The sequence below is a fragment of the Dromiciops gliroides genome, chromosome 1 (assembly GCF_019393635.1).
Source record: "Dromiciops gliroides isolate mDroGli1 chromosome 1, mDroGli1.pri, whole genome shotgun sequence".
NCBI classification, from domain to species: domain Eukaryota; kingdom Metazoa; phylum Chordata; class Mammalia; order Microbiotheria; family Microbiotheriidae; genus Dromiciops; species Dromiciops gliroides.
In genome coordinates, this window is record NC_057861.1 from 644,167,408 (window position 1) to 644,191,640 (window position 24,233).

At 37.7% G+C, this 24,233-nt stretch overlaps 1 protein-coding gene across 1 annotated transcript in view; it reads right to left on the reverse strand.

Annotated features, from left to right (window-relative positions):
• The window catches only part of PTPRD (protein tyrosine phosphatase receptor type D), a 2,680,207-nt gene that overhangs the window by 73,251 nt on the left and 2,582,723 nt on the right, over window positions 1-24,233 (reverse strand). The window contains 1 exon segment of the mRNA XM_043972034.1: window positions 7,858-8,033. Coding sequence (XP_043827969.1) covers window positions 7,858-8,033 — 176 coding nt within the window.

The window sequence follows — 24,233 nt, forward strand, 5'->3', positions numbered from 1 at the left end:
AAACAGCAAGTGTCTGAGGCTGGATTTGAACTCAGGTATTCCTGATTCTAGGAACAGTTTTCTATAGAAGGTACCACCAAGGCAGCTTTATAAAAAGAAGTGATTTGTCCAAGATCATACTATAAGTGGTAAAGCTATTACTCGAACCTAGACTATCCACCTATGTCACTTTATAGGCCAGAATGGAATCAGATGTGTAAGATTTGGAGGGGTATGGGTCAGAGAAGTGAGCACTTCTATGGCTGGATGATTATCTTTATAATTACAAAACAAGTCAGTATTCTTTATTTGATTTTAGAACTGGGAATACACAAGGAAAGATCTGGAACAAGAATCTGGAATTCCCAGTATCTAGTCTTGCGTTCCTTCCACTAACAAGTGCACCCAATGATAGACAATGTGCTTAATCAGTTTCTATTTTTATTGTATCCTAAAACTTCAAACCCACTGGCATTCCCAGCAGCAGTTCCTGTGGCCACCAGAGTGATATTACTAAAGAGTGACCTTGTGTTATCACCCACAATAAAGACACTTTTAAAGTGGTTCAAAAACCCATTTTCTTCCATGAGGGATTGATAATGGAAATATACAGATCTTCTCCAAACCTCCAAACCAATGTTCTCTTCCACTTAAAAAAAAAATGAATGAGCTTTACCATCTCTTTTTACTCTTCCAAGATTAAGAATGAGGGTTTATATAGCAGTGAAATAAATAGCCAAAATGTAGATGCTGAAAAAGGAGAAAGACAAAGACTCTATAGAAGTCACAGATTGTTTAATAACCCTCTAACTATACCAGGGATCACCACACAAGATCCTACTTCAAGCCTCTTGCTAGAACCAAATCTGGTTCAAATAGTGCTTGAAATCTTAATAGTCAGCTGCCAACAACAATATCCGACCACAAATAACACTCTTTTTCTACTCTTTGAGTTAAAAAAAAAAAAAAGCAGTTGTGGATACATACACACTCTACCCTTCTATGGGTTTTTCATTTTTTCCAAACTGACTTTTACCTCTCTGTGTGCCTGCCCAGACCAATTTATATGCTGATTGGCATGCCACGTAACATGGAAACAATTAGGGAATTAGGGACCACATTCTAGGGCATAAGAGTCAGTGAATTAGCCTAGAAGTAGGGGAATCTGGCAATGAGAATGGAAATTATGAGGAAGGAAAAATAACCCATCAGCAAATAACCTCATATCACAAAGTTAATATGATGGCTTTAAATTGCTTCATGTTTTCAAAGTAGCTCCTGCTTTGGATACTGCCACACCACGGATAGCTCAATCAGCAAGTGGGATGTATTTTCATAATTGTCTGTTTCTAGCTAAAATTTGAGATACTTTAAACTGAAATTCATATGCAAAAGCTAACTTATACTTTTCTACTATTAGAGAGGCTTTTTTTTGCTATCGCTTTTGTTAAATTTGGGATTAAATTAGGTGAAGAATGAGACAATAATGTTTAAAACAATGAAGTGTAAGGGTTCTAGTGCAAAGAAGGTTGAATTTGGAGTGAGGGGACCTATGTTTCAATAATGCCCCTGCCAATCACTAACTGTTCAGTGATAAACTACAAATTTACTGAGAACTGACGGATTCCCTACCCAGTTCCCCTACCCAGGCAGGTGAATTGCCTGGGGCTGACCAGTCTATGTCAATACCAGACTCTTGATTGTTTTGTGGACCTTCCCCAAACCAAAATGATCCCCCACCTTACTCCCTGGACTTTGTATGTAAAAGGATCCACCTACATTAAGTAGTTTCTATACTTAACTCAGGAGTAGTTCTATACTTTCTTTTGTTAAAGGTTCATTTATATTAAGTAGTTAGTAGTTTCTGTGCTTGACTCCAGAACAGTCTTTTGGTTCCCTTTGTTCTGTTACCCCATAAAAACCCTGTCCTGGTTCCAATCTTTGGGTACTTTCTTGGCCCTGATTAAAGACCTTATTTCTCCTATATTGATTGTTTCCTTAATTTACAAGTTGACAGTGGCCTGGGGCAAATCACTTGCACTCTCTGGGTCTCAGTTTCTTCATCTGTAAAATGAGGGTCTTATAGGAGATGACCCCGGAGGGGCCTTCCATATGATCGAAATCCAGGCCTACCCCTTTTTGCAAACTGATAAAAGGATAACTAATTCAATGTGACCTCTTCATTGGATAAACTCAAATGCTAACCCTGGAAGTTGGCTAAGAAGGGGTTAGAGAAACAGAGGACTCATGATAATGAAGCTACTCTCTCTTTTTGTCAGCTGAGGCCCTGAAAGCTCAATGTGCAGCAAAGGTTAAAAGGACTGGGGCTAAGCTATGGGACTGAAAAACAAAGCAGCAAATGGAGGAAGCTGGGCAGATGCAAAATTGAAAGCATGAAAATGGTAAAGAGATAGGGTCTCAGGGAATTTTCCAGCCTCATAAAATAAATACTAATCTGGGACATGTGCAAAATTAGACAGAAAAGCTGCGTGTACTCAAGAACAGAGCATAGTCGAATAGGCGATTATCACTACAGATATTTCATGCCTAGACTGTATTTTTGTCCTGTGCTGCTTCAAGTAATGGCAGTGCTGAAAGACAGCAAGATTTTTCTATCCCTGGCTTTCTGCAAACTGGGGCCTGATTGCCAAGCTGCCTGAACCCGTGGCTCCATTCTGGGACTGCCATCTGAGGGGATAAGGGGAAACAGGAGCATCACATGTTCTCAGCTATTGGCTTTTCCTGACTTATAATGGGATAGGGCTCTAAATTAGGGACTGTGGCTGAATTATGTTCAGTGACTTAGCGAGGTGGGCACTAGAGTCCCAAGACAAAATTCATTTCACTTCACAGCCCAAATTAGTTAGGGGCGGCCTTAGGCGGCACTGGGACGGCTAGGTGGTGCGGTGGATAGAGTGCCAGGCCTGGAGTTAGGAAGACTCATCTCCTTAAATTCAAATCTGGTCTCAGACATTTACTAGCTGTGTGACCCTGGACAAGTCACTTAACCCTGTTTGCTTCAGTTTCCTCACCTGTAAAATAAACTGGACAAGGAAATGGCAAACCACTCCAGTATGTTAGCCAAGAAAACCCCAAATCAGGTCAGAGTTGGACCTGACTAAAAAACAACAAAGCACAACAGCAACATGAAACCCTTGGACTTCTCATTTTATCCCCTTTCATCTCCTCCTCGGTATCCCTCCTGATAACTACAAATTTATTGAAAACTGACTGATTCCCACTTACTCTCCATTCTCCAGCTCATTTAACAGATGAGGAAACTAAGGCAGACAGGGTCAAATGACTTGTCTAGGGTCACACAGCTAGTACTTGTCTGAGGTTTGAATTTGAACTCAGTTCTTCCTGACTCCAGGCACAGAACTCTATCTATTGCTACATCTAAATGCACCAGGTGCAAAAGATGGGAGAATAATAGATGTGGGTGTGCCCTAGGAGAATAGAGGGGATGATCCAAAGAGACAATAGCCCAGGTAAAGGAATTTGCATACCTTCTCTTACTCTATAAAAGTCAAGGAGTTATTATTCCTTTCACGGAGGTATAAATGATCCAAGGAAGAGGGTGCTTATCATTTTAACAAGACTTAAAGAGACACAGACTGAGGTAGTGGCTGGAGAAACTGCATCAGAATTAAGAACTGAATTCAAGTTTCACCTTTAAGACCAACTGGCTAGGTGACCCAGGGCAAATTACTTAAGTACTCTCAGAGTTTATAAATTGCAGAATAGCCTCAGATTTGCAAGGGTAGAAGGATTCTCTTCACCAGATGTTCCTTGCACCAAAGAAACAACTGGTCTTGATCAAAGCAAACAAACAAGACAAAGAACATGGAATTTCTGGCAACAATAGATAGTGGAGAATTATTTTTTAGACATTTTGGATTATCTTTGCCAGGAAGCATTATCAAATGGGTGTATTCCAAAAGATTTGAGGAGGAGGGCTGGAGAGAGGTGAGGCAGAGAGGGGAATAAATTGATTCATAGGCTTTCGAACTAGAAATGTCCTTCTAAGGGTTAGAATTCTAGTTCAAACTACTCATTTTACAGATGAAAGAAATGAAACTCAAATAGGCAAAGTATTTTCTTTCTCTAAATTCACACAGGCAGGCAGCAAACAGAAGAGTCAGCATTCAAACACAGGTCCACAGTCACAAGTGCCACAAATTTCCAAGCTATCCTATAGAAATGTACTAAAGTCACAGTGTGTCCGAAGTGTGGTTCCAACAGACATCATTTCAATGAGCAAATATATTACACTTTCCAACTTGGGATAGCAGGATCGAGTCTCTTATGCCCCCTTGTTGGGGGAATATCTGGATACTCTGACCTCTGCATAAAACAGGGTAGTATATGAGAGGCACTGGACCTTCATGGATAGAGAGCTGGCCTCCAAGCCAGGAATACCTGGGTACAAGTCACATCTCTGTTATATTAGACTTGTGTGCTGCTGGGCAATCCACTTAAAATGTCAAGAGTTAAATTTTAGAGAAGGTGCCAAAATGTATTAGCAGAGGGACTTTCCTCATCCTTGAGTTCCCAATATTAATGAAATCACAGATTCAGTCCCTAGCCCATAAAAGAAGACATGTCTCTTGAGGTAAATTGCTCTCCAAGGGTTTGGAATGGATTCAACCTATTTGTGACTGCCATCCTTGATACAGGAGAACCATCTGTATCCCAGGGTGTGATGGTACATGTTTAATAACTGCTTTCCCAAAAATCTAAAGTACACTTTTAAGTTTAAGCTGAAATAATACCATTTTCTCCATCATTTTAAGTTTAGACAATCAATGAAACAATTAAGTCCTGATTTGTAGTATTAGCTAATTTCTAAAGTACAAAGAAAGGCTCAGTATAAATTTAATGATTGGCTGGAGCTGACTCTAACATGCCCCTTTCTGTATCTATTGTTTATAATTATTAAAAATATTCTTTAATGTAGAAACACTTTTAGAAGGGCACTGATATGCAGGAAATTGTCTATAAGAGGGCCTAGGGCCTTAAGATATTGAAAGGCCTTCAAATAGACCATGCCATATAAGGATTGGTTGATGATACTGGAAACGTTTTGCCTGGAGAAGAGAATACTTAAGAAGGTGACAGGACATCTGGCTTCAGGGGCTGAAGAGCTGTCAGATGGAAAAGGGATTAAACTTGCTTGCCTTGTCTCCACTAGGCAAAATTAGTAGTAATGAGTGGAAATTATTGAAAAAAAATAAAGGGGGGGGCATATTTAGATTTAATGTCAGAAAAAAACAACCCCACCCAAACCTCTAAACAATTTGAGCCATCCAAAAATGGAATCTCAGGAGGGCATCAGTTCCTCATCATTAAAGATCTGCAACAAGAGGATGGTAGCGCTCTTGTTGGGTGTGTTGTTGAGGGGGTTCTGCTTCTTCTGTGGGTTAGACTAGTGAGAATTCTTCCTACTCTGAAGTTCTGTGACCCTGTCAAATGAGATACCACCACACCTGCTATTGAATGTTCAGGGAATTTGGATTTAAACTCACCACTGTTTATTCCTCTGTGGAGTACATTTGGGAAATTTGGGAATGACGGTAATGACTACTGAATAAAAATTGAACTAGACCCTCCTTCTAATTGGCCACCTTGGACCACACAATAGTGGGGTCTCTTAAGCTTCAAATGGCAATAAGCAATCGGGCAAGAGAACAGCCAGACATCTATTTGGTTACTTCTAAATAAGCTTTTCTGTCTCTGAGCAAAGGTAGTTCTGCAAAGTGAAGATAAACCAGTTCTCAAGTCTCAATACCTTGTGTGGAGGACAGCTTGTTATCATCTGATGTTGTCAAAGCTTCTGGAACCAGTAAAAACTAATTTTATTATTAGATGCAATTAGTGAGGAAAGGGACAGAATTTCATTTGGTTATTTCAAAACAAGTTGATGTGTATGGACTAATGAAGGTCTGCAATGTCAAGATAAAATGAGCATTTTTGTGAAAATGTCTTCTGCAGTAGATTGCTTATTACCAAAAGGCATCCCTGGGCAGAGCATGGAGTTAGAGGATATATTTTCAGCACACTCTGGATTGCTTTTATATTCTTATATTTCCAGTTTATACCATAGAAAAAAGAGCAAAATTTATTCTAAAATGGGCACAGTCTAGCTTCTGTTAAATTAATACTTTGATACACCATCACAAGTTCAAGGAAACATTCACAGTTTTCTTGAAATGAAATCCCTTCATGAGCAATGAATGTGTAAATAAGCAAAAGAAGGTGGGTCATGAATTCTTTAAGGAAGGTTGTACAGAGAATGTGATGTGCTCAGTGGGATTACATTCAGAATCTTAGAGGTTTTAAAATTAGCTCACTTAAAACATCATCATTCCTTTTGAATATCTTTGACAAGGCTTGACTCACTTTCAAAAGATTTTGTTGAACCTACTGAACTCCACACTTTTCTGAATTCCTAGCCTTAGTACAGTAGCTGTAGCTTGTTACTATTTTCAGATATCTAGATTTCACCTTACGAATCCCTTGTGTAACTTTTGCCTCTTCTCTAACTTAATTTTCCATATATATGCTGTAAAAGGCTTCTTGGTTGAATTATGATGGCTAAATCTCTATTTTCAATAGATAATTGTAAGACTTCTCAGTTTGCAAATTCAAATGAGAACAGGGTGGCCCTTTCACCGTGATCTTTTTTATAGTCTCCTACAGCATCAACACTTAGGCTTCTAATTTGCAATGATTTCAAACTTTAAGATCTGGGATTTTTATTGAGGAATGTCTATGTGTAGGTGTATAATCCTTGTGCTGATACCCATCTGGAGAGCTCTATATCTCTGATGAGGAAAACTCAAATTCATACTGTGTTTAATTCTGTGTATGTTTTCTCATTTGTTCCTCAGAATAACCCTTCAAGGTAAGTTATAGTATCTCCATTTTAGAGAAAAAGAAACTGAGGCCCAAAGAAATGGCTTAGGGTCACAAAATCAGAGACCATCTGAAGTGAGAGTTTAAATCAGGTCTTCCTGACTCGAAGTCATAATTCCAAACACTATTCAGTAATCTTTTGATTTTATAATGTAAAAGAAATAAAAAGATTTATCTCTAAGTGGGTAAACTGGTGATAAAAGTCTGCTCACTTAGTTAATGCATTTATACAAAAAACACATGCCCTACTGGACCTTTACTAAAGTCTTTCTGGTATGCATTCTGTTGGTACAGCCTACAAGTGCCTAAGGGTCACATCCAGGCTATGATGAGATTCAAGGTTGACCTTCAAACCACCTAAAGCAATGATGGATATATGGCAATAGAAATCTATTCTTTGATACTAATACTCAACTACCAACCAAATCAGCGAGCTCAAATCAGATAAAACTGAACCACAGAGTGATCCAACCTAAACTATTCAGAAGGCCTTTCAATATTCTGGTTACCCGACTCATTTTACTCTCAGGGCATGTCTTAATTGAAGGAAGAGTCTCTCTCATATTGCTTTAGACCTTCTTCTCTAGAACTTGTTTCATGACAAGAAAGACAGGAAAAGGTGAAAACATTTAAAAATATATTTTTAAATTGAATTCCTGGGAAAGCTTGTCAGTTCTTGTTCAACATAAATTTTGGACAGAAGTTCAAGTTGATCTTTATTTTCTCTAACCATGTTGTCTATCTCCTTAGCTGTTACTTTTGGAAATCACACATCAGAGCAACATGAGAGCATTCCCTCATTGGCAAACCCAGCAGAATTTTAATGAATGTTCGCCTCTATCAAGAGCTGCTGGTTTCACTTCATAATTGATGGTTGTCTGAAAAATCTCAGGGAAAGGTCAGATAATGAGTTGAATGAAATGTAACACGGATAGGGAAACAACGTTGCTTTTCTCTTACCCTGGATCTTTCTTCCAATTTTGTCATCATGACAATGGTTGCCCCTCTTTGCTCCCACATCATCCTCCAGAAGTCTCCAAATGTTTCCGGGAGTGATCCTTGGGTTGCTATATAGGCATTTTGTTTCCTATAGCCATCTATATAGTTGGCATTGATATAATCACTTCCTGGTATCCCTGGAAAGAAATATGATTTTTGTCAGCTTGGGTGACTGGTTCACATGAAGAAACTATGATGAAACATGAGATTAGTGACTTGCTAAAGCTAGACAGCCTATGAGGCACAATAGGATCTTGTGATGACTCTTTTAAAGTATAGATTTTAAACCTAAAAAAACCCAAACCCTCCAAATCATTTAGCAAAAATCAATAATCATAATAATGAAGGTAGGGATTGTTTTATTCTTTATAACTGGCTCATCAGTTCCTCACATAGCACTTGAAATATCCTTAGCACTTAATGTTTGATGAATGGATGATTGATTGATTGCTATCTGATATACTGTACTTTAATGTTTGCGGAATCCTTTATATCCACTACATCTTTTGAAGCTTAGAACAGCCCAGTGAGGTAGGTATTACAATTCCTATTTTGCAAATGAATAATCAGAACGTAGAGTTTTAATGGCTTGTTCACTGTCATAGAGCTAGTGTTAGAGAAAGGATTCATGTCCAGGTGTTCCAAATTCTAAGTGTAGTGCATCATTCACTAGTCCCTCATGTCTCAGTGTGACCATAAAAATCAAATACAGTTCTCAAGACATTAGGGTGCATAGCACTGGGAAAAGAAAGGAAAAGAAAAGAATCTCTAAAAGACAATCATCATATTTGATCACAATCTTCCCTCATTTCCAAGAACACATTAATAGCACAACTGACAGTAGACAGTCCTTTCTTTCGCTTTTCCTGGCTTTCTCTGTAACTTTTTCCTTTGCGCACAAAATGTCATTTGCAAAAGAGGAAAAAATACCTGACCACACTGTTCACTCATCTTCTAGCCCTATCCTGTACCACCAAAAAAAAAAAAAGTTTTGAAACAACCTACTAAAGTCTGTTACACTCTCACTGGCAACCACTTGTATTTTTATTTCTACCATTTTCCTGATTCCTGTGGTAAAACTGTCCTCTCATGAAAAGTAATCTAAGTTAGATGTCAACAAGTGGGCCCTAGGATGAACACATGGCATGAAATATCACCAACGCCCTCTGGACCAAAAAAAGGCCTTTTGAGCAAGGACGGAAATATGCCATTGGTTGTAACTTTACTCAACTATTACTGCTATTCATGAAGCAGGCAGGGCTCTGGCAGCTGTTCCTTGATGCAGATTCGGTGGTTCTCAGATACTGAATGACTGTGGCTAGATACTGCAACCAGTTGTTTCAGGTCAGGAACTTCTGAACCAAGGCCCAGTCCTACTTCAGCAAAGATGGTGCTTGGAACTCCAAGTACGGTTTGGTTCTTAGTCAAGAGTCAGTCCACCTGGATGGGATTTGTTTCTATTTGATTGCATGAAGAAACCTCACATTCTCAAATTTCCATTTGGTAGTTACTAAAATTAAAAGACTTCATACAGAAGATTTTGGCTAAAAGCCTAACTCAGCTGTCAATCAACTGGAAACTTTTTTTTTTTTTTCAAGAAAATCCAGAGTGGAGAAATCTGGGTTAATGACTCAGAAAATACATCTGCTGGGCACTGTGCCATATTTTCCCCCTTATCAAGGATAACAAATGTTTCTGTACAATGTATTTGAGGAAAATAGAGGTCAACCTGAGATCTATACCTAAAGGAAAGGAATCAGGAGGAGCCAACGCTTGCATAAATTTCAATCAATTATTATGTAATGAATTATCTTTTGACACATCTGTTAAACTTGCACAGTAAAAAGTGCTCCCCCTCTCTCCCTCTCCCTCCTTTCTCTTTCTCTCTCTCTCTCTCTCTCTCTCTCTCTCTCTCTCTCTCTCTCTCTCTCAGTAGAGGGGTGACTAGTGAATTCAATACTTTCTTGGACGGTCACATTACCTATTGCCAAGAGAACTCAAACTTAGCCTGAAGGTTATTAGACAGAAGGTATGAATTCTCCAACACAAACTGCTTTAAGAATCTGGAACTTTTTACCAAAAAAGGGAGAAAATTTTGTTAATCAAATGCATAAGCTATTCCTTTGAATATTTCTAAGTATTTTGATTACTTTAGACATTTAGAATTAGAGCTTAACTAGGTTCATGTCCTAGCTCCAGCAATTGTTAATTGTTTCGTCTGAAAAATCTGTTTCTCTCCTTTCTGAGACTCAGTTTCCTCATCTGTCAAAAGAGGATCATAATAATGTGAACTGTTAACCTCATACATTTGTTGAAAGGAAAATGTTGTAAGCTATCAAATGTTATATAAATGTGAGTTATATCTATATTCTATATTGCGAGTCATGAAGACTGGGCTGAAGTACTCACTGGACCAGTTAGTAGTTTTGTGATTATGAGTAATGCAGTCTCTTCGAGCCTCAGTTCTCCCATCTTTAAATATGCATAATAATAGTTGCAACAAATATATCACAGAGTTGTCAGGGAAATGTTTTATGGACCATAAATCACTATGTAAACTTGGTGAATCATTAATATCACATCCATAAATTCAAAGTCAAGAGAACATTAAGTCTCTATTGTGATACCCATAATCTACAGAGGTGGCTGTTAGAATAAAACATCCTTCTACCTGGCCTATAGATTTGTGGTGAGAAGAAATGTCAACTTACCCTTGTAAAGGGGATGGACAAGTTTTTCTGACACTGAAAAATCTGCAGGAGAGGCTACAAAATAGCTAAAATAGTATTATCCTGTGTTTTAACAGTACCAAGGATGATCCAGAAATTCAGTTTTAATGATCATGCCTTCATCTCTTTTTTTGTATATATAGCCATTTACATGTCGTCTTCCCCATTGGACTGTGAGTACCTTGAGATGTGGAACTGCCTTCTGCCTTTCTTTGTATTCCCATTGTTTAGTACAATACCAGGCATGTAGTAGATGCTTAATAAGTGTTTGTTGACTGACTTATCTATGAAGGAGAAGAGCTCATTGGTCACTGCTTGTTAGCAGGAAAGCCTTGATTCTTTACAATAGCAAAGCCAAACTTAGGAGACAAAATGAAGTAGCAGAACATTCCAGAGAGATGGGCATGTATCACAATAAATATTAGGAGAAAGAGACATTAAACATTAAAACATCAGAAAAGTAGCCTAGGTTGTGTCAGTGAGAAGAATAAAGACCCAAAGAGGCACCACATTGGCTGCTTTACATCAGTAAGACATACAATCCAGAGTCTCAGGACATAGAGTCAAATCTGACTCATGGAGCCAGATCTGGCTTTCACCCTAATCACAAAGTTGTGCAGCAAAATTAAATATATTATTTTGGGCTTATAATAGGTGAAAACTGAAGTCTAGGTCTAAGGGAAGACCAAATCTTTCCTTTGTGAAAGCACAAGTATTCATCCTTCATAATTCCCCATGCCTGTGACTGCTGTCTGTGTGTGAGGGCCTGACAAGACTGATGAGCAACAAAGAATCTTTTCCACACTGCAGGCCAACGGGATGGCAACAGGCCCTGGGATTGCAGCTGTCACTGCTATCGGCAGTCTGGCACTCAAGGAGATTCGGCTCCTGAGCTTCATTGCCTTTGCTGATTCTTTAAATTCAGGAAAAGCCAAAGCCTTTTAAAAATCTGTATTTCAGGGAGGTCTGCTTGTTGCTGTTGTTTACAAAGTTTCAGCATGTCACCAGTGAATGGCTTTTAAAAAAATCCTCTTCCTATACAGCTGATATTATGTTATGTTCTTTCTTCTTCAATTCAATATAATTCCATATATGACTTATCTAGATATGAACAAAAAGTCCTCAAGTATAGGACAAGAAAACTGAGGCAGTTCAGTGTTACTAGTGATTCATTATATTGGATAGTCATAGAAAGAAATTATCAATATTTACATAGAAAGAATGGTTGTAATTAAATGTTGGTTCTCCATGGTAGTAAGTCATGTGAGCTACAACAAGAAATATAGAGGACTTCGGGTCTCACTTCCAAGTAAGCATGAAGGATGAATTCTGAATTGACCTGTATGGAGTGAGCAAGCAGTATTTGTCTTTCTGCTGTGGCCAAATGCTGAAAATGCCTGTTAGTTTCTCCTCTAGAAGCCAAATTAAAAGTATTCGAATTATACCTTGTGGCTCTCCGAAATGAAGTTTTAACTGGGGGGAATGTGTGTGTGTGTGGGGGGGGGTGTCGGGGATTGGAAGAAGAAATTCAAGGAAAAAACAAAGAAAAAGGATCTGGAAAGGCAGGAGGGAATTCTGACAAGTATTAAGAGGGAGGATGAAAGAAGGGGATGAGAAATCATTAACGTGTATATCTCAAGAATTGATAAGAAGCTCTTGCAGAAGAGCTTCTAGATTCTGATGTGGATCTATAGGTACCACTGGATGAGAGAAAAGCTACCAGGAAGTGAGAGAAGAAAAGATGTCCAACACTGGTGGTCAGTGATTCCCTGAGGAGGGATACCAGCAGTAACGACAGGGAGCTCTGCTAGCTTCCTGGAGCATGCATCCAGGTTATGTTGGAGAACCTCCAAAGCCTTGTCAAACCTGAGGACTACTAGACCTTCTGGTGAGTTTTATAAGCACAAATGATGCTGCCAGAATAAAGCTAAAAACATGACTAAGGATTATTAAATGCTCTGGGCAAGAAATTATATACACAGGCTTCGAAAAAGAAAGGTAGATTTGAGAAGTAAATAGTTCTTTAAGAAGAGGATATCTGAACTGTGAATAATTTAACCATTCTCAGCAATACAATGATCCAAAATAATCCCAAAGGATGAGTGATGAAGCATACTATCCACCTCCAAAGAAAGAACTGATATTGATTGAACACAGACTGAAGCATGCTATTTTTCATTCTCTTTCATTTTTCATTTATTCAAGTTTTCTTATACAAAATTACTAATATGGTAATGTTTTAAAGAATTACACATGTATAACCTATATATGATTGCTTACCACCTCAGGTAGTGGGGAGGAGAGGGAGGGAAGGAGGGACAAAATTTGGAACTCAAAACTTTAAATAAAAATGTTTGCTATTTTTTTTTAAAAAACGAAAAGAATATCTGAAAATTATCATTTCCCAGGAAAGTCCTACCAAATATCATTGAAGGAACAGTGAGTGAACTTCTAGAAAATCATCAAGAAAAGGCTATGCCATGTTCATCTCACTTGCTTTTTAAAAAATTTATTTTATTTTTATAAATATAAATATAAATTTATATTTTTTTGAGTGAGGCAATGAGGGTTAAGTGACTTGCCCAGGGTCACACAGCTAGTAAGTGTCAAATGTCTGAGGTCTGATTTGAACTCAGGTCCTCCTGAATCCAGGGATGGTGCTTTATTCATTTTACCACCTAGCTGCCCCCCCCCCCCATCGCACTTGCTTTTTAGACAGGGTTCCTTGACTGGGAGATCAAGAAAAAGCCATAAATAAAGCTTATTTAAATTTGAGCAAAGAATTGACAAAGTCACTCATGCTATTCTTATGGGGAAAGGAAGAGATATAGCTGGATAAGTTAGCTAGAGTAATGGCTATAACAGTAATGATGACTTACAGTTGAGGCACATGTCAATGGTAGACTTGTGCTTCCAAGCAGGTGGAGAAGTAACTGAATTCAAGAGTTCCTGAATTCAAGTGTTAAGGGAAGACTATTTCCTCAACCTCATGCTTCTTGGGGAAAGGAAAGGATTACAAATAGAGTAGGAGGATTGTCAAAAGGGGATCACTCTATCCCTGAAGAAGTAAAGTAATGACAAAACAGAGGAAGGGCCTGGATTTTGCTTGCTCAGAGATGTACTGCCTTGAATTTCTAGGAGAGTAAAGGTCCATAAGAAGGTGCCAATTAATTCGGCAATGTCACCCCTCCCTCTTGCAAGTACATTTTCTTCCTAAGGGCATTCTAAGGGGCTTCTTATGCATTTTCTATGTGGGTGAAATAAAGTTTTTCCTCATACTAATCTTGTACACTAAATCAGTGTAGCATTTGAGACTGTGAAGAACTATTACTGACATTGGGAGAAACAGACACAAACTCTACCTAACATTTATTTTAGAGATTTTCCTATACTAGCTCTAGATGGGAGCAATGAGACATAGAAAGAAACTGAATCACGCCCATAAGAATAGACCCAGTTCACGTGGGCTAAGGTCTTTGAGAGCTCCTGGGCCATAAGCTTTATGTGGTGACATACAATTCATGTTTTGGAGAACAGTGGTAAACTAGAGAGTGAGCAGAGGATGGCAATCAGGATGGTAAAGGACCTTGAAATCATGCCATTGGAGGACTGACCGAAGGAACCTGGGATGCTTGAGCAAGGGGAGACATGGTGGAGGTTTCCTAGGGCTAGCATGTGGAAGTGGGATAGGATTGTCCTACTTAGCTCCAAAGGCTGAACGAGGAAGCAGTAAAGAAGATCTAGGTTTGATGTAAGGAAAAACTTACTAGCAAATGGAGCCATCAAAAAATGAACTGTTTTGACTTGGAAAGTAGTTGGGTTCCCTTTCCTTTGAGTTCATCTCCCCTTCCTTTGAGTTCATCAGGAGAGGCCAAATGGCCACGTTATGTATTTGTTCAGGTACAATTTGGAGTAAATAACCTTTGAGGTCTTTTCAAACTGAGATCATTTCATTTTAGTATGAGTGGGATTGATGATTTTGAATTCTTAATTATTACTATGAATAAAGGGAAGAGCTCAATGAAACCTTATGGCCTCTCACTTGATTTTTTTTTCTTTTATGACACAAATACTGCCACAGAGGACTAGATGACCTCTAAGCCCCTTTGAGCTCTGTATCTGTGACCTTATGAAAAAATTTGATACTGTATTATGAAATCTGGGATCTAGAAGTACCAGTACTAAATTTAGAAATGACTGTGGTATGAAAACAAAAGGGAACAATAAAAAATTTTCATAAAAATAAATGAAAAGTGCTTTAAAGCCAAACATTCCATATGTCACATTAATGTCATAGCTAAGCTATTTTCTGAGGGAATTTTTTTCTTTATTGTTTTGAGAAGGGGCACGGTCCTTTTCATTGACAGAAATCAACTCTATAATACTGATATTCCCTGCTACTTAAAAATATCCCATAGATTTTTCTTCTCATTATTAATTATAATAATAAAATATGCCTTCTCTAGGTGGACTATTTCCTATACCCCTCCCCACTGACAACCTGGTCTCTGTTCCTTGGGTCCCTAGGCTCTGATAGGTGAGCTTTTGCCTTATCTTGCTAATGCCCAGGTTTCCACATCACTTCTTGGTCTCCCACACAATATAGCCACAGTGACTAACCCTTTCCCCCTTTTCAGCTTCCCTTTACATGTTAATTTTCCCCTCAGAATATAAGCTCACAGAGCAGGAACTGTCTTCCTTGCTTGTAGCTTGTACTTATATCTCTCATGCTTAGGAAGCTCCTTCATAACAGAGACTGTCTTTTGCCTCTTTTCATATCCCTAGCATTTAGCATTGTTGTTGGAACAGAAGAGGTGCTTAATCGATGTTTATTGATTAATTAATTAGTACAGTGCCTGGAATATAATAAGTGCTTAATAAATTATCTACATATATGTATGTGTACATTTCATTAGGGACATCTAGATAATATTTCTGATGATGCTTTTATATAATTCAACTTTTAAAAAAGTCAACAAAATATAGTCTGACGTTATCAAAATCCACATAACAAAACACCAAATGATGAAAGAATGTTTATGATATATGGAAAAGATTCAAATAGCTTGATTTGTACCATTGTAAATAATCAGACACTCCAACCTTTAATTTAACATTTAAGCCTCACCAGAGAAATTCAACAATGGCTATTCTATCTATACTGAAAAAAACCAAGTAGTGAAAAGGCATATCGCTCAGATGATAGCATACAGCTAAAAGGACAACCTAATGGATCAGTCCATCTATATGTGGGCAGGTGTTTCTGATGGATAATAAATAAACTAGGCTCAAAAATGAGTAGATGGAGATTAGGTTAGATCACATTAGGGAAATTAATGTAACTCTTTCACTGATCCTATGCTGCTCTCTGCTACAAAAGCCCATTTGTTTACAACCAATATTCTAATACCAATGATGCTATTTAACTCTGAATTATGGAATACTATTAGTTCAGAATAATTAGGATTACAAAAAACTCTTGTAAATAGAAGACCAGTCTTGGAGTCTAGAAGACCTGCATTGAAGTCCTACCCCTGGCATGTAGTAATTATGTGATCATAGGCAAATCATTGAACATTTCAGTGTCATAGAGTTCTCCAAGACTCTAAGTTATGGACAAATTATTGAAATGCAGCAGTGGAAGGAATTTCTTAATGCTAAGCTCCTTTTCCAGATGAATTTGCAGGTCCAGACCAAAGAAACAAAGATAACCCAAAGGACAAGGAAAACAGGTACGCTGGGCACAAGAAGCTTGTAACATGTTATCAACAATGATGTCTTCTGGAAGAGGTATGAAAGACACTACTAGGGAAATGCATGGCTAGATTTTCCTTCACTGAGACTGAGAAGCAATAGTTGGACAAATGTTACATTGGTACCTCTGAAATACTAAAAGGATAAAGGGATGACACCAGCACCTAGGTCAGATCCTCTATGGAAAGTCATAGAGAGGAATCATGGAGGATTAGAAGGCACAGGGAGGTAATAAGATGAGTTGGTGAAAAAGAACTCCAATACCAGTAGAAACATGGATCCCCCAATTTACCAAAATAGAAGTATTAGGGCAGCTAGGTGGTGCAGTGGATAGAGCACCGGCCCTGGAGTCAGGGGGACCTGAGTTCAAATCCGGCCTCAAACACTTAACACTTACTAGCTGTGTGACCCTGGGCAAGTCACTTAACCCCAATTGCCTCACTAAAAAAAAAAAAAAAAGATGTAATGTCTGCCTCTTCAGATCTCTCATAGAACGTGTCTAAACTTCTATTCAAAATAGAAGTATTAAAAAAAACAAGTATTTATTAGTGGCATTGCAATCATATAGAATGACTATATTCAAAAAGAAATCAAAATAACTGGGTCTTAGCTTGGCCACAAGCTAGCTGTGTAACTTTGGGCAAGTCACTTACTGTTTTCTAGATCTCAGTTTCCTCCATTATAAAATATGAAGAGGTTAGTTGGTTCCTTCTAGGCCTAATAAGTTATGCCACATACTCAATAATCATGGACTCAGAGTCCTGTCTGCAGTTATTGCAAGATAAAGGTCTTGTGCCTTTCAGATTAGGGTGGGAATTGAACACTGACATTCTTTAAAGAGATTCCCATCAATTTTATTTCTGACACTGTAGGGATCAGTTTTTACCCTGGTATGCAGTCAGATTCCTAAACTGGTGGGCTGGAGGTGAGGTTGCTATAACCCCACAGAGAAAACCTCTGTTTATGTAAGCATTTACCGAAAGACACAGTGGAAGTAGGGAATTTTCCTTCCCTGGTTCCAGGGGGATGTATAGAACAGTGCTGCAGAGATAGAAGGGAGAATTCTACCAAAGTATTACACTTTTGGTTTAAACCGTAGTATTGAATCAGATATTTATCCCATCAGTTTAATGCCTCTATAGTACAGTTCTACAAATCAGCAATGGAATTCATTTTGAGGCTTATTTTTTTTAAAGGGTTCGTTTTTAGATCAACCTGTTTTTTCAATCCTTATTCCCTCTTGGGATCCTGAAGTGGTAAAATCAGAAGGGAAAATAAAAGCCCCCTTTTCTTCTGCCACAGAAAACTGATTCTAATTCACAAAGAGGTACAGAACTTGTTCTGGAACATTATCTTCATGTTTCCACTCTGTGTGAAACTTAGAATTTAGAAATTAATAAAATTCAGGGTTAACTGCTATACAGAGAAAGTAAGTTGCTGATGAGGAATAAAATCCAACATTCTTCTTTTATTTATATTGTAGTTGTCACACGTTAAGGCTATTTCTGCTCTGACAGTGAAATAGTCTATTTGCAAACCATCCATAGGAAATATTGTTTCCTACAAAGCCAGAAACCATTTAATTGCCTCATCACTGTGCATCCTGTAGTTTGGTCAATAGATCCCTTATCTCTAGGATCAAATAGAAAATCTTCTTTCTTTTAAAGTCCTTCATGACTCGGCCCCATCCTACCTTTTCAGTCTCCTTATACCTTATTTCTTTCATGTACTATGTGATGTAATGACACTGGCCTTCTTGCTGTTCCTTGAACTAAACATTCCATCTTCCAACTGTGAGAATTTCCTTCTCTCCCATCTCATCTCCCCTTCTTGGCTTCTCTGGCTTCCTTTAAGTCCCATCTTTTGTAAGAAGCCTTTTCCCAGTCATTAATATCTCAGTGACTTCCAGCTGATATTGTCTTCAATTTATATTCTCTATATCTTGTTTGTACATGGTTGTTTCCCTGTCTCTCTCATTAGACTGTAAGCATCTTGATGGCAGGGACTGGTTTTGTCCCTTCTTTTATTCCCAGCACTTAGCAAAATGCCTGGCAAATGCTTCCTGACCTGGCTTGGCTTCTTTTCTTGTAGAACAGATCATTTCCTCTAAAGGATTTTGCAAAGGCCATTCCTAACTTGACTACTATAAGAACAGGCTAAATTGGCAAACGTGTACTTTCTCTATGTAACTAAATTCACATAGGTCAGAGTGGCAAGATAAATTGCCATAAAACTTTGAATTCCAGTCAATTCTTGAGCATATATTATGGGATCTCTTAGTTATCTTCAGACTCTTCCTCTTTGATAACTGGCTGAGCTCCAGCATGCCAACAACTGACCCGAGTTGAGAAGTTCTTGGGACGGGTAGAGGGTGTGGCTAGGAGCATCTGAGCAACAGTTGGCCTGAGTGTGTGCCTCTGCCTACATTCCAAAGCTAACTATAAATATTTAAGGGATTAGCCACACCTGTGCCTGCTTCTGATTACAGAATTTGGAAATGCTTTGTCCATAGACAAATTATTCTGTGGGTTCACATTGTAACTAATTTGTGTATCACAGTCAGAGACCTTTTTGTCTATGTTATACAAAAGGGCATTTTTAAAATGCCTACACTTTACTCTTTAGACTCCAGCTTGCATTATTTCAAGGCTCTCTAACTTAAGAAACACAAGCTACTTTATTCACATGAAGTAATTCCAATTTTTTTTAACCAAAGTGTTACCCCAGAGCTTGAAGGCTCTTTTCCAGGTGCTACCCAAAATAAACAAGCATCCCCTAGGAGGACAACACTAGTATTATCTGACTTCTCTAACAGCCAACACATTGCCCATAACACACGGGAGACACAGCTACAAATCCTCAAAGGACGACTTTTTCAGAAAGCATCTTTTCCTAGATCTGCCACTAAGTTAGAGGAACAAAAAAATCACCTTTCACCTCTAGACCCGAGTTTCATAATCTGTAAAATAAGTAGCAGAATAAGAACACGATAAGTAAATTCACTCAAACTGAAAGATAATAGAGATTTAAAAGAAATTTATTCTTAATACTTTGTTTTACTCTCCTACCAGCCATAATGAAATGACAATAATTGCAACAGCAGCAGGTTAAATTGCTTTGTTCATAGGTATCTATCTCATCAGCACTCAAACAATAATAGAGCAGGTGATGGGGAATGTCGACATCAGCACTATTTGCTTGGTCTAATGTATGAAGTTACCATCTTAAATAGTGGTAATTGGATGTTACATTTTACCCACATATATTGTAAGCACCCTATGAAATGACATCCAGTCTTCCAAAGCTAAGGTGACTACTCTTTCTAGCTAAGACAAATGAAACCATAAATATTCATCTCAACATGGCTCAAAACAGGAGATGCTAGTAGATTAAAAAAAAGAAAAAGAAAAAAAGTAATAGAATTAAATCTCATTGTGCTTACAAACAATTAACTTGAGAAAGTGTGGTCATGGAAATGCTGATGAAGTTGTACTATGGACTTAAATCAATGGCTGATGTTATGAAGGACTTGTGAACCAAATGAACTAAAGGTGCTATAATACAAAATTAATAGAAAGTGTCTCTAAAAATAGTTCTTTTGCTACAAGATGCATTTTGTTAAGAGAGGGCATCTATACCGGAGGTGTTCTTAAAATACAGACTCTACAATTTCAGTGTAATCCAGAAAAAAAGGAGTGTATAACAATATTCACAGTCAAGCTCAAAACTAAAAAACTAATGGAGAAACAAGAAAGGAGATCATATTTAACAAGGCTATGTGGAAAGTGTCAGATGGCAACTAGCAAAGGAATTCTTTCAGGAGACAGATAATAACTTAAATCCCTAAGTGACAGAACTTCTTCCAGAATCCTTTTCTTTGCCACAATTAATTAAAATATAGCACAAGGCAACATAAACAATTCTCTAAAATGTTTCATTTTGCTCAAACAGTTGTTTTCATGTATTTTTCCACCTAGTGAATTTATAACAGCTTTGTAGACTGTTTTGTAAAAAGGACTCTCAAAAGAGGGCATTATGAAATGGCTGGGATGAGCAACATGCTAGTATGTCAACCTGTGCTGACAGCTGTTCCTAGCCAGAGAGCAACTATAGAAACTGACTGAGGAGAGCCTTCTCATCTTGACTTAAATATAAAAAACTCGTGTGGTGGCATACAACTGGTGAATCAATATTGTAGAGTAATAGTAGCAGCTTCTTGCCTTTCTTTTATTAGATTTATCTTATAGAGGATGATTCCCTTGGGAAACACTTTCCCATTTTAAAGGTGCTAAATTGCCCATCACACAAATAATCAAGCTGTTGTAATATGATCTATATTATTTACACTTGGATTTTCCTGAATTGCTTCTATTATGCAAATCAAACAGAAGATGATACATTTTAGATTTCCATTTAAAAGGACACATTTCCCTCCTTTTGCAATTTGTAGCACTATTATTTGGCTGGTCTCCATTTATCAAATATCAATACTTTCTTTTGCTTCACAGATTATTTCAAATATATGCAGTTTTCTCACTTATGTATTACGAGGATGAGATCAGACCATTTCAGGATCCTAACTAATTTCATTTCTGTCCTCAGCCATAGCTCTTTTATTCAAGGAGCTAAAAGTAAGCCTGAAAGAAGTTTCCTCTGCCTAAATAGTTGGGTTCAGAGGTATAAGGGGAAAATGTAGAATTTTTTTAACTGAATTTTTTTAAGAAAGGGAGTAGGAACAAAGAGAGTGGACATTCTTTATGTGTATGTATTGGGGAAGATATGATCTTAGTTTTGAGTCAGAAGGGCTCTTCAGAGATCATCTATATTCCAACCCTTTACTTTCTAGATGAAGAAACTGAGGAACAAAAAATTAAGTGACCTTCCAAATGTCACACAAGTAATAAGTGAAGAGGCGGGATTCTAACACAGGTCCTTTAACAACACAAACGATGTTTTTCTACTCCACTACATTATTTACAGTTTAAATTCTAGAAATATTTAACATCAAAGAGCAAAACTCATTGTGTGTGTGTGTGTGTGTGTGTGTGTGTGTGTGTGTGTGTCTAACTTTAGCATCACGGAGAATTATAGAACCAAAGCATTTTAGTGCTAGATGCTCATTGGGAGACCATCTAATCCAACTCCTTTAATAGGAAACTAAAACTGAGAAAGGTGAAATTGACTTCCCAAGGTCACCCAGCTAGTTAATAGCAGAGCAGGGATGAGAGCCCAGCTTTCCTTATTGCCAAGCCAGTACTCTTTTTTTGCTCTGTATTATAAAGTGTTTTAAAAGCAATCAAAAGAATATTTAGAAAATGATAGTGTACTACATAAGTGTTATAATGCCCTATGTTGTTTGCTCCTTGAAAAATATACTTCTCATTAGGCTACTAAAAATGCTACTAAGAAACCCCAACTTTTTCATGGGAAAGAAAATGGATTCTAATAACGCCACTGAAAAACAGGAATTTAAGGTCAAACAAGAGTTCTAGACATCTTCATGAACAAAGCAGATGATCATTTATGAATGGGGAAAAGGGGGGCAGCTAGGTGGTACAGTGGATAAAGCACTGGCCCTGGATTCAGGAGGACCTGAGTTCAAATCCAGCCTCAGAAACTTGACATGTATTAGCTGTGTGACCTTGGGCAAGTCACTTAACCCTAATTGCCTGGCCAAAAAAAAAAAATAATAATAACCTAATGAATGGGGAAAAGGTCAGGGTGTGAAGACATGGCCACTGGGGTTTCTTATGCAAAATCCCTTCTTAAACGTATTGCTTCCATACAAAATTTCCAAGCTCACTGCACATACAGTCATTGAAGAAATAAAAGAAGATTAAATGGCTTCAAAAGTGGGAAGTAAATTGGACCCCATTTACAAGCAAAGTATAGACCTACCTAAAAGAAGCAGGGTTCCTTACTAAAGGAAATGATTGTTTGTTAACAGGGAAAGTAAGTTAAATTTATTGTAAAGCATAATCATACAAGTATAAACTAGGATTTAAGCACTCCACAGCTAATGGATATAATCAATTGAAAATGGGGGTGGGTGGGATGGGTAATTTAATATAGTCAGATCACCAGTTCAACATAGCTTAATATAGTGATAATAATAATAACAATAACAATACATCATGGTGATAACAAATGAGTTTGTGACAAGAGTAGTTTTCAATACATCTGTATTTCTAGATTGTTATGATTAGAAAAAGACTATTACTTCCTCAGTGCTACCATCTTTTATCTCCAGGAAATAAAATGTCTGTTTGATGGTAAACAACAGATAGTATGGTGTATAATAAATACTAGTTAGATTGAACTGAATAGCTGAATGTATAGACTATCTGAATCTGAAGAGGCTTGAGGTTTCTAGTTCAGCTTTCAATTTGGGGCTTCATGTTGGGAAAATTAGATTGAAAATAAACAAAAGGCATATTTTTCATTTGATTAAAATTATTTGGCTTTTATCCCATAACAAGAGTAGAGGCACAAACCCAAGTGTTTATCAACCTCTTTTGTGGGAGCACATGGAAACACAGTCTTTCCACTCCAATATCATTTACTGTGAAGATGGTGGGAAAGTAGCTTGTAAAGACTAATAATGACTAAGAAGGCCAAGTGTAGGGAGCAGATAATATTGAATGACCTAGTTTAGCAGGGAGAAAAGAATCCTACCACAAAGCAGCCTGACTACCTCTGTCTAAGACATTACAGATCTGTTCCTAGCATCCAGTCCAAATTTTCAGTCTTTCATCTCATGCTCTTGCTTTCCATACAGGAATAAAGACTCTTGACTGTGTGATACTTGAGGCTAAGTTGCTGCTTTTTGTTGGAATTATCTGAGAGACCGAAGGAACACCACTGATTTGCTTAGCATTTCTCCAGAGTGGAAAGAAAGAGGTCAGATGTAGGAAGTACTCAACCAGGATCTATGTGCAGCCTGCACATAGATGTAAACAATGATCAATAAAGAAGGATTCATAAACTATTTGCCCCAAAAGGACAGCTGCCTTGTTGCCACTTCCCACAGATAACTAACCTTGGCAACCTAACTTTTTGATGAGTGTAAGGCCAAGTTTACTCTGTTAAATGGAAAATGGGCACCAAATAATTCAGTTATTAGAGGGGAATCACAACACTGTCAAAAAGATCCTGCTTCTCTCTATAAGTCAATTTCTTTTTAATTAAGAACAAAATCCACATCACTTAGCACTTTGGTAAAGAAGAGAGATTGGGGCATTTATTTCAACAAACATTTTCAGAGCACTTACCATATGTAGGGTATTATGCTAAGTGCTAGGATGTAAAAATGAAAGGTAGGTTGGAGTGAGATTATGGAAAGCCACAGTATGCCCCATTCATAATTCAATTGTCAGGGAAAGAACTTTCTACTGGATTCTACATGGGAAAAAATGGGGCAAAAAAATGTCCTGTAGCAAAAGGGAGCTACTGAAGGTTCTTGAACTGGGGAATAATATGATAAAGAAACAAGGTTATAATTTCAAAGAGACTAGCATTAAATGGATTCTTTGCTGAGGAAAATTTTGAGGAGTTTCCCAATCTCAAATTATCTTTTGGAGAAGATAATATGGAGTTGTTCCACTTGTAAACATCATAGACTTACAATAAAAAAAAAAAACAAACCCAGAAATTTAAGGATAAAATGGTACTTCCCTGGATTGAAACATTTTAACAGCAGAGTCCCCATGGATTAGATGGGAGGATTTTAGCTTAACAGCTGCTCAAGTGGAAAAGAACTCAGGGTTTTAGTTGACTGCAAGCTTCACACAAGTCAACAGTACAACACAGCTGCCAAACAAAACAAAACATAAAAACAAACTAATCCAACCCTGA